We start from the raw sequence: 10,744 nt of genomic DNA, 5'->3' as shown, positions 1-10,744 counted from the left end.
TTAAATTAAGCTAAGTTGAAGTTCAACGGAAATTGTGTTTTCCCACGAAGAGCGGCACGGGTTTTTCTGAAAACAATGTAACTTATTTCGCAGCAATTATTTCAACCTATGTATTTAAAGCGACGCAGGTCGTAACACCATTCAAAATATTTCAAGATAAACCTGCAAATATCTTTAAAACTAAGCTTATAAACCCTTAAACATGATAGGAAGCTAAGCTTATAAACCTTTAGTCATGTTTAAAACCTAAACATATAATCCTGAAAACATGTTATACAACTAGGCATATAATCGTGTGAACCCGTTTTGTTACTAAGCATTATAGCACAATAACATGACATTTACCACCTTAAACATGTTTAAATACTAGATATGACAAGCGATCAACACATTTTGAACATAAACATAAGGTGTTGCAAACCTAAACACCATTCTTATTTAAACATGAGTGTTTTTAAACATGATAAAATATCTGTTGCATTTTCGTGTTTAGGCAAGGGTTTAGTTTCTAAAACCTTTTTTTCTGTGTAATGCTGAATATTTCAGTAAAATAACTCATTTGCACTTTTACCCTATTGTTTGCATATATACATATCTCAAGCAACTATTATTTCTAGTTTTTAAAAATTTATTAGCTACGAAAACTAGTTCAAGTGTTAAACAACAAGGCTCCGACGAGAATCGAACTCATGATCTAATGTTTACCAGACAGGTGCTTTAACCACTAAGCCTAGGAGCCCATGTTACGTAGTTAGATTAATGCTGAATATTTCAGTAATTTTTAAAAAACAATTCGTTTGTAGTTTTACCCTATTGTTTGCATATATGCACATCTCAAGCAACTTTTATTTTTAGTTTTTCAAAATTTAATAGCTACGAAAACTAGTTCAAGTATCATAACAACGAGGCTACGACGAGAATCGAACTCATGATCTCCTGTTTACCATACATACGCTTTAACCACTAAGCCACGGAGCCCTTGTTGTGAAGCGAGATTAATGATGAATATTTCAGTAATTAAACTCATTTGCAGCAGGGAGAGAGGGAGATGACGCGTGAATAGCGCGAGGTGTCTCTCTTTTGGGTGGGGGAAGTGAATTTCCCAGCCAACGGGGGTAGTATCGCCCGGGCCACCGCGAGCTCTACTGCGCAAAATTCAAAGTTTTTATCTCATGTAGCGACTACTCGTGATGTCACTTCGCGCATGCTCAATGATCCACCGAATGACCCAAGGTAGAGAGAGAGAGAGAACATAGTATTTCATACCGCCGTTTTCAACCCCTTCCCGCTAGATACGAGTTCTGTTAGCATTAGGCGGCTTCTCCCTCTCTCCCTGTTTGCAGTTTTATCCTGTTGTTTGCATATTTGCATATCTCAAGCAACTATTATTTCTAGTTTATCAAAATTTAATAGCTACGAAAACTAGTTCACGTATCATAACAACGAGGCTCCGGCGAGTATCGAACTCATGATCTCCTGTTTACTAGACATAGGCTTTAACCATTAAGCCACGGAGCACTTGTTGTGAAGCGAGATTAATGCTGAATATTTCAGTAATTTAACTCATTTGCCCTTTTACCCTCTTTTTTGCAAATATGCATATCTCAAGCAACTATTTTTTCTAGTTTTTCAAAATTTATGAGGTACGAAAACTAGTTTAAGTGTTATAACAACAAGGCTCCGACGAGAACCGAACTCATGATCTCCTGTTTACTATACAGGCGCTTTAACCACTAAGCCACGGAGCCCTTGTTGTGAAGCGAGATTAATGCTGAATATTTCAGTAAATTAACTCATTTGCACTTTTACCCTATTGTTTGCATATATTGTCAGCGACCCCAAAAGACAGACAGGAAGATGGAAACCATAAGCCGACAACAAAATCGCCAGGGAGAAAAACATCTCCGCTAGGGAATCCCCAGACGTCATCAACTGGAATCAAAGGGACCCGGGACCGTAGCAGGGGCGTCGTAATATAATCTTTCAGCCCTCTGTAGTGGTCTAGGGATGCAGTGATACGGATTGGAGCTGGCTACGGTATAAAAGGCCAGCGCGAGGCTCTAACAGGATCATCTCTCGACGGGGACTCAACTTGGTGGGAATTATTTAGGCTGAAAAGCCGAGCCTACCAAGGGTTAGCGAACTGGGAAGAATTAGGTTGAAAAACCGGCCCCAGCAAACTAACCAAGAGCCTCCCGGCTATAGAGCCTCCGCGTGCCGGCCAGCCCGATCTTCGCTCCCGCGCTATTACTCATCCATCGCGTATTCACTTTTAAATTTATATTTTAATAATACCCAAGTATCTGTAAATATTTTATATCAATAAATTCGCAATAATTACTCGTACAACTCCGACCCGACTACTTTCTACGCCTGACAACTGGTGGAGGCGCCGGGCAACGATTGTACCGAGCTCAAGTATTTCTCATGAGTAGAGAGCCGTCTCTCTCCCCATATTCGTCCGCTTACTCCGCCGATACTGAACTCTATTGGACCGCTGAATATCCGATATCCGCGGCCGCACCCGACGCTACTCCCTCCGAGCCTGTAGCCCGAATCTCCCGACGTAAGCTTCACCTCGCACCAGAATTCCAAGGGTTAGACCGACCGATCCGTCGTAAACTACCGTCCACCCCATCCTTCAACATGACGTCGGCTGCTGACATAGCTACCATCGTGGCCGCCGCCCTCGGCGCTATGAATCTTCAACGAGACGTTCCCACCTTTGATCCCGACAAGCAGGACGTCAACGACTTCCTTACCCTATTCGAACAGAGAACCACAGGCAAATCTGATGCCGACCGGATTTTACTGCTTCCTTCGGCCTTTGTGGGAAAATCCCTGACCTGGTACTCCACCCAGGTCCGAATAACGGCATCAAACCCGCTTAATACTTGGCAACAATGGAAGACAGCGCTCTTGAATGAATTTGGTCGATCCAGTCAGGCTATCTTTAACGAACTTCTTGCTCACCGGCAACTCCCCGGAATGGATCCTGTCAAGTATTACCGGGACACTATGACTCTGTATTCCCTGGCCAATGCGGGAATGGACGACTCCGAGAAAATAAACTTCCTCCTCCGAGGGTTGCTTCCAGAAATTTGCGACAAGTTAGTCCTCATGTGTCCTAACAGCCCTCAAGACTTCCTTAGCAAGTTGCACCTGCTGAATTCGGTGCAGTCCAGTTCGTCAACACTACCGAACTCTTCGGACGGAAAAATCCTGGAACTACTCGCCCAACTAGCCACCCGAAATGCTGCGCCGGTACCCTCCACAGTCGCTCCCGCTCTGTACCAAACCACTGCCGGGGGAGAACTGGAGGCCCTGCGCCAGGAGATAAAGGAATTACGACGAGAAATGGAATCCCTGCGCTCTGCGTCTCGTCGCCGTGACCCTAGCCCATCTGGCCTTTCCTGCTACAAGTGCGGACGTAAAGATCACTATGCCTCCTATTGTCGAGAGAATGTTCGATCTCCTGAGGATCTTCACCCGTCGAGAAACCGCGATAATTCGCCTTACCGCTCCGGCTCTTATACTACTGACAACCGAAACCGCTCGCCGTTCCGACCCAGCCCCAGCTTCAACTCTCGCCCTAGAAGCCCGTCGCCATTTACTCCGAATCGCACTAATTCTGACTGGCGCCGGGGCCGCAGCCCGTCTCCGCATCCAAACGGCCGAAGTCAACAACTTTCGGGAAACGGGGACCGACGGTGGTAGAAGGAGGACCCGCACCGTCTCTACCTACCTATCCACTCCTCCTTAGCCCTTCCAACAAACTCATCTCATTACCCGCCACTATCCAACAAACATCTCTACAGCTCATTATTGACTCAGGCAGTACAAAGAATATCATCAATCCTAGGCTGGTCGAAACCTTAAAATTACCCGTTAAACCCGAGCCCATCTGTTCGTCTTCGGGTGGCCGATGGCTCGCTAATTACCCCGCTCGGAATCACCACCATGGACATCAAAATTGGCCAGACAACTTACCCCGTCGAAGCGCTAATCATTGATAACTTCGAGTACGAGATCCTGCTGGGACTAGAATTCTGCAACGCCCACGAGGTGGAGATAAGTTTTAAAACACGCTCCATTGTCATTGGCGAAGAATCCTTCCCCTTGCCAGATGGCATCTTTGAACACTCAGACCTAGTTCGAAATTCGTGGGACGTCACTATCCCACCAGCCTCTGAAATTGCCCTCGACATAACAGTCCCTAACGCTTCGGGTCCTCTCATGATCGAACCCCTCCAGTCGACCTACCAACGCTTTGGACTACTTATTTGCAAAACCGTGACTACTTTCCAAAATGGTCGAGCCATAGTTCGGGTCGCCAACCCACACCAACAGTGTATAATTCTGCCCCGCAACGCTAAATTGGCCCGAGCCCACGAGGTCTTAGAACTCTACGCGCTAAACTCCAGAGATTCACGTGCTGAAACTAGCCTCCCAAAAGACTTGGACATTGGAACCCAACTTTCGCCCACCGAGAAAGACCGACTACTGAGACTACTTAAACAACATACTGAGGTATTCTCGAAATTCGAAGGCGACTTAGGTCGAACCTCCTTAATCAAACATCAGATTCAAACCGGTGACGCCGCCCCGACTCGCTCTCATCCCTATCGGAAGTCCCTCAAAGAACGAGAAGTCTTGCAGCAGGAAGTCAATAAACTTCTGGAAAGTGGAATTATTCGGGAGTCCTGCAGCCCTTGGGCCGCACCGGTGATTCTCATAAAGAAACGCGATGGCAATTGGCGATTTTGCGTCGATTGGCGAAAGCTAAACACAGTCACCAAGAAGGATGTACACCCTTTACCTAGAATTGATGATACTCTGGATCGACTAGCGGGGTCCACCCTCTTCACGACCTTGGATCTGGCCTCTGGATATTTCCAGGTCGAGCTTGAGGAGTCCGCCAAGGAAAAGACTGCATTCGTAACGCCCGATGGGCAATATGAGTTCAACGTCCTGGGCATGGGGTTGTGCAACTCCCCCGCCACCTTTCAACGCCTGATGTACAAAACATTAGGTAGCCTGATGTGGAAGGTCACCATGGCTTATCTTGATGACATAATAATTTTTTCGGGTTCCTTTGACGAACATATTCACCATCTCGATCAAGTACTATCCTGCCTTCGCTCAGCCAATCTTAAAATCAAGCCAAGTAAATGTTCTTTTGCGAAACCCCGAATTCGGTACCTCGGTCACATCATCGATGGAAATGGCATAGCCCCCGACCCACGAAACTTAGAAGCAGTGGCAAAGTTCCGCACCCCCAAGACAGTTAAACAAATACAACAATTCCTGGGGTTGGCAGGGTACTACCGCCGATTTATTAAGGACTTTGCCGGCATCTCAAAGCCACTAACAGAGCTTACGAAGAAAGAAAACCCCTTCCATTGGGATGGCGCCGCCGATCAAGCCTTCCACCATCTTCGCGACTGTCTCGTGTCCTCACCCATAGTTCAACACCCCCAGTGGAACCAGCCTTTCGAGATACATACGGACGCATCAGCCTACGGGGTGGGCGCCATTTTGAAGCAACGTATCAATAACCAAGAAAGGGTTATCGCCTATGCCAGTCGCCTACTCAACTCAGCCGAGCGGAATTACAGTCCAACCGAGCGAGAGTGCCTAGCCATAATTTTTGGAGTCAATAAGTTCCGACCTTACGTACACGGGCGCCCTCTTTCCGTGGTAACCGACCATCATGGGTTATGCTGGCTCACATCCGTGAAAAACCCCAACGGACGTCTCGCCCGTTGGTCATTAACCCTCCAGGAATTCGATCCAGTTATCCGATATAAAAACGGGCGTAAACACCTGGACGCAGACGCGCTCTCTCGGTCTCCGTTTGAACCGGCCCCAAACATTCACGCCTCTCTGATAACTTCGGCGGAGGTAAATTCCCTGGACCTCACCCAATTCGACATACCATCTCTACAACGCCAGGACCCATTTATGGCGTCCATTATACAGTTTCTGGAAGATGAACCGTTGACTGCACCAAAAACACTTCGGAAAACGGCCCGCTGTTTTGAATTAATCGATGGCCTTCTCTTCCGAAGGGTTAGGATCGACGAAGGACTAACATCCGTTCTAGTGGCTCCTAACGCTATCAGGAATGCAATACTTTATGCGTTACATGATGACGTTACGGCTGGTCACCTGGGCCTTCAACGTACCTGGAAACGCATTCGCTCCAGATTCTTCTGGCCAAAGATGCTTTCACAGGTCACCAACTATGTGCAGTCCTGTGCTCCCTGCCAACGGCAAAAAATCTACCCAGGAAAACCAGCAGGACTACTTCAACCCATTCCCCCGACGGTTAAACCTTTCGAGAGGGTGGGACTGGATAAACTCGGACCCTTCCCAACCTCGCATGAAGGCAATGTCCACCTAGTGGTATGCACGGACTATTGCACGCGCATGGTAATCGCCAAGGCCATCCCTCGAGGGACGGCTGAGGAAGTTGCACGGTTCCTAACACACGACGTCATGCTTAAGTTTGGAGCCCCAAAAGAACTAATCACCGACCGCGGCACGGAGAATGTCAACAAACTCATGGAAGAAGTAAATAAACTCTATTCAGTTCGCCACATTCGCACCACAGCCTACCATCCGCGTACCAATGGACTAGTAGAACGATTTAATAAGACCCTAGCCGACATGATGGCCCAATACGTGTCCGGCGATCATAGAGATTGGGATCGATTCTTACCCTTTCTAGTGTTCGCTTATAATACCTCCACCCATGCCGTCACCGGATACACGCCCTTCTTCCTGCTACACGGCTACGAGGCCGATTTACGCTTGGACGCCGCTTTACAACTTCCCGCTTCAACCCTACGAACCCAATTCGGCTTTGAAAACATCTTATACGCTCAACGTGCCAGGACCTTAGCTGCCGACCGCCACGCCATGGCACAAAGTAAAGACAAGGAGCGGTTCGACTTGAAACGCAGGGAAGCCTCTTACAAGGAAGGGGACCTCGTGTTCCTAAAAACCCCCCGCCGAGTCCCAGGCCTCTCCGAGAAACTTCTCCACCAATACGCGGGCCCATTTCAAATTATCCGCCAAACCGCCCCAAATAACTTTGAAATTCGCTCGTCAGATGGGGGAAAAACCGATCTTGTATCGGTCGAGAGATTAAAACCCTATATCGCTCGAAATGACGTTCCAAGTTCCAGCCCCCGCGTCCATTTCCGTGATAAACCAACAATACACAAATATTTTCCCGAGGATGCCCCACACCTGGTCTCAACCAACGAAAAAGCGGATTCCACCCCTACACCGTCCCCCCTCACTATCACGCCCTCTCCAGAGGTTTGCCACCAAAATCAAGACCACGGGGGTCTTCGACGCTCTACTCGCCTCCGAACTAGCCCCACAAGGTTTTCCCCCGGTCGTTACTAGAAGACGGTCTCCCGGAAAAGAGGTTACTTCTGTTTTCATTACCGAACTCATCGTATCCATTGCTCGACGTGCCAACATGAAACCTTCGGCTAAACTACGCCATTCCCGTTTCCAAAATCACGTAAAACTTCTGGAAACCACCGCGCCCCTCAATCCTCGCGTAATTAAACGCATGGAAAAACAACAAAGACGAAATCAACGCCGACATCAACGCGGCGCTTTTACCGAGTTTCCAGCGGCACCGTCAGCCCTAATGGCCGCCAACGCTAGTGTTCCGGCTCCCGCCCGCTCTCCCGCACCGGACAATTCCACCACAAAACACCCGATTGAGCCCGACGTCCTTTCCGTCGACCCGACTGAGTTCATAACGGATTTCATCGACACCGAGGACCCGTTCTTCCAGATGACCGCCATTATTCGCCGAGACGGCTCTTCTTTCGACGGGGAGCTGTCAGCGACCCCAAAAGACAGACAGGAAGATGGAAACCATAAGCCGACAACAAAATCGCCAGGGAGAAAAACATCTCCGCTAGGGAATCCCCAGACGTCATCAACTGGAATCAAAGGGACCCGGGACCGTAGCAGGGGCGTCGTAATATAATCTTTCAGCCCTCTGTAGTGGTCTAGGGATGCAGTGATACGGATTGGAGCTGGCTAGGGTATAAAAGGCCAGCGCGAGGCTCTAACAGGATCATCTCTCGACGGGGACTCAACTTGGTGGGAATTATTTAGGCTGAAAAGCCGAGCCTACCAAGGGTTAGCGAACTGGGAAGAATTAGGTTGAAAAACCGGCCCCAGCAAACTAACCAAGAGCCTCCCGGCTATAGAGCCTCCGCGTGCCGGCCAGCCCGATCTTCGCTCCCGCGCTATTACTCATCCATCGCGTATTCACTTTTAAATTTATATTTTAATAATACCCAAGTATCTGTAAATATTTTATATCAATAAATTCGCAATAATTACTCGTACAACTCCGACCCGACTACTTTCTACGCCTGACAATATGCATATCTCAAGCAACTATTATTTCTAGTTTTTCAAAGTTTATTAGCTACGAAAACTAGTTCAAGTGTTAAACAACAAGGCTCCGGCGAGAATCGAACTCATGATCTCCTGTTTACTAGACAGGCGCTTTAACCACTAAGCCACGGAGAACATGTTACGTAGTAAGATTAATGCTGAATATTTCAGTAATTTTTTAAAATCAACTCGTTTGTATTTTTAACCTATTGTATGTATATATGCACATCTCAAGCAACTTTTATTTTTAGTTTTTCAAAATTTAATAGCTACGAAAACTAAATCAAGTATCATAACAACGAGGCTCCGACGAGAATCGAACTCATGATCTCCTGTTTACTAGACAGGCGCTTTAACCACTAAGCCACGGAGCCCTTGTTGTGAAGCGAGATTAATGCTGAATATTTCAGTAATTTAACTCATTTGCAGGTTTACCCTATTGTTTGCATATATGCATATCTCAAGCAGCTACTATTTCTAGTTTTTCAAAATTTAATAGCTACGAAAACTAGTTCAAGTCAGGGATAGATAGACTTTTTTAAAACGGAATGGGTAACAGGGTTATTCGGGTGCGCGTCCTAGTCCACGACCCCCTTACCCGTTACGGAGGGGTATGAAAGAAGAGGTGGGTCTTATTTTTGTTATGGCGTTGTATGTATATCCAGGTCAAATAAACGTCGTCTGCCCTTCGTCTGCCAAGTCGGAATGGGCTCGGATTGTAATTTTTGAAATAACATTGTTTAAAAATGGAAGTTACACAAAACATAGGGCTTGCAACTGAAAAAAAACGGGGAAGACCCAAGAAAATTAAAAGTGAGTTAGAATTGATTAAAAGTCTTCATAGATATTACAGCACGAACATGTTTTAACCAAACACTAAGCTCACAAAACTCCTGACCATTCACTAAGCCTTTGTTAACCTCATCAAATTCGTTTACAAAATCATGAGGATAGTAGACATGATTGGCTTAAGAAAGAATTAGCGAACACTTTTCACCTTTACAGATGTACTCCAAATCCAAAACACCGGCAACAAATTCACTAACTACCTTCTTAATTGCTATTAAAAACAATTCCCGAATAAGTACCGGACCCTTGCATTTAGACGGCTCCATTTAAACCCCTGTGAAGACGCTTATCTGTACAACCATATCCCACTCGATCCGCGCTCTATAGCTATAGCGCGAGCAGCTTGCGTCGTGACGCGCGTGATCGAGTGGGCTATGGTACAACGCAAGAGGGGTTGTAGTCATGGCGACAGAAGTAAACAGGAATTACGTATTTTTGGCCCTCCACGTCCACAACGTCACCAATACGTAGTTTTTGGGAGCTAATAAGATAATTTAATTTTTTGGTTACGTGTTGAAGAAAGGGACTTATATCTAATTTTTTCAAAATTTATTAGCTACGAAAACTAGTTCAAGTGTTAAACAACAAGGTTCCGTCGAGAATCGAACTCATGATCTCCTGTTGACTAGACAGGCGCTTTAGCCACTAAGGCACGGAGCCCTTGTTGTGAAGCGAGATTAATGCTAAATGTTTCAGTAATTTAACTCATTTGCACTTTTATCCTAATGTTTGCATATATGCATATCTCAAGCAACTATTATTTCTAGTTTTTCAAAATTTATTACCTACGAAAACTAGTTCAAGTGTTATAACAACAAGGCTCCGACGAGAATCGAACTCATGATCTCCTATTTACTAGACAGGCGCTTAAACCACTAAGCCACGGAGCCCATGTTACGTAGTAAGATTAATGCTGAATATTTCAGAAATTTTACAAAATCAACTCGTTTGTAGTGTAACGTGGGATATTTAATAAGTTAATTTAATTTTATATCCGGTTACTTCAATTAAGTTCGATATTGCCGTTCCGGGTTTAACCTATCCTTTCACTATTTGGGGATGGTTTTTAGTTTATCAAAAATTAGGTGTCTAGGGGTATGATGATTTTCTTTTGTTACGAGCAATAATTAGAACAGCTTTTTCACAGTAATCAATAGTATGCAAGTTTAATCAATAATCAATGTTTCCTAGTCAAGGGTTACTAACGGCTCTTATAAATACAATAAATAAAAAAAAATAAAGAGCTACGATAGAGAATATGCAGCCATTATACCGTACAAGATGGCGGCCACTGTTAAGGCGGGGGAGCCGGGTTTTCCCGATCTCTCTCTCTCTCTCTCTCTCTCTTTACCTGTCAACATTTGATTGATTGTTTGTATAGGCTTATAACAAAAAATGGTTTTGTAGGAATAAAGACCATAATATAAAGTAAAAAAGTTATTTTATTTTCTTTAAA

General features: G+C 45.6%; 1 protein-coding gene and 2 non-coding genes across 3 annotated transcripts; 1 reads left to right on the top strand and 2 right to left on the bottom strand.

The window, feature by feature from the left end:
* The first annotated feature begins 1,829 nt into the window (after positions 1-1,829).
* On the top strand, positions 1,830-3,866 carry LOC149635071 (uncharacterized). The gene has a single exon (XM_089850924.1). It carries the CDS (start codon positions 2,428-2,430, stop codon positions 3,715-3,717), a length of 1,290 nt encoding a protein of 429 aa, XP_089707050.1. The 5' UTR covers positions 1,830-2,427; the 3' UTR covers positions 3,718-3,866.
* Positions 3,867-8,740: 4,874 nt separating this feature from the next.
* TRNAT-AGU (transfer RNA threonine (anticodon AGU)) lies at positions 8,741-8,813 on the bottom strand. Its single transcript has one exon. It is a non-coding gene; the product is annotated as a tRNA-Thr (tRNA).
* Positions 8,814-10,105: 1,292 nt separating this feature from the next.
* TRNAT-AGU (transfer RNA threonine (anticodon AGU)) lies at positions 10,106-10,178 on the bottom strand. The gene has a single exon. It is a non-coding gene; the product is annotated as a tRNA-Thr (tRNA).
* Positions 10,179-10,744: the final 566 nt, after the last annotated feature.

Source organism: Phalangium opilio, unplaced genomic scaffold, assembly GCF_054372755.1.
Source record: "Phalangium opilio isolate 3A_F unplaced genomic scaffold, DU_Popi_V2 ptg000095l_1, whole genome shotgun sequence".
NCBI lineage: Eukaryota > Metazoa > Arthropoda > Arachnida > Opiliones > Phalangiidae > Phalangium > Phalangium opilio.
The sequence above is the reverse complement of the archived record's forward strand: the minus strand, read 5'-3'. Positions and strand labels throughout refer to the sequence as shown.

Coding starts and splice junctions, on each gene's coding strand:
- LOC149635071 (XM_089850924.1), top strand. CDS start 2,428: ATGAGTAGAGAGCCGTCTCTCTCCCCATATTCGTCCGCTTACTCCGCC.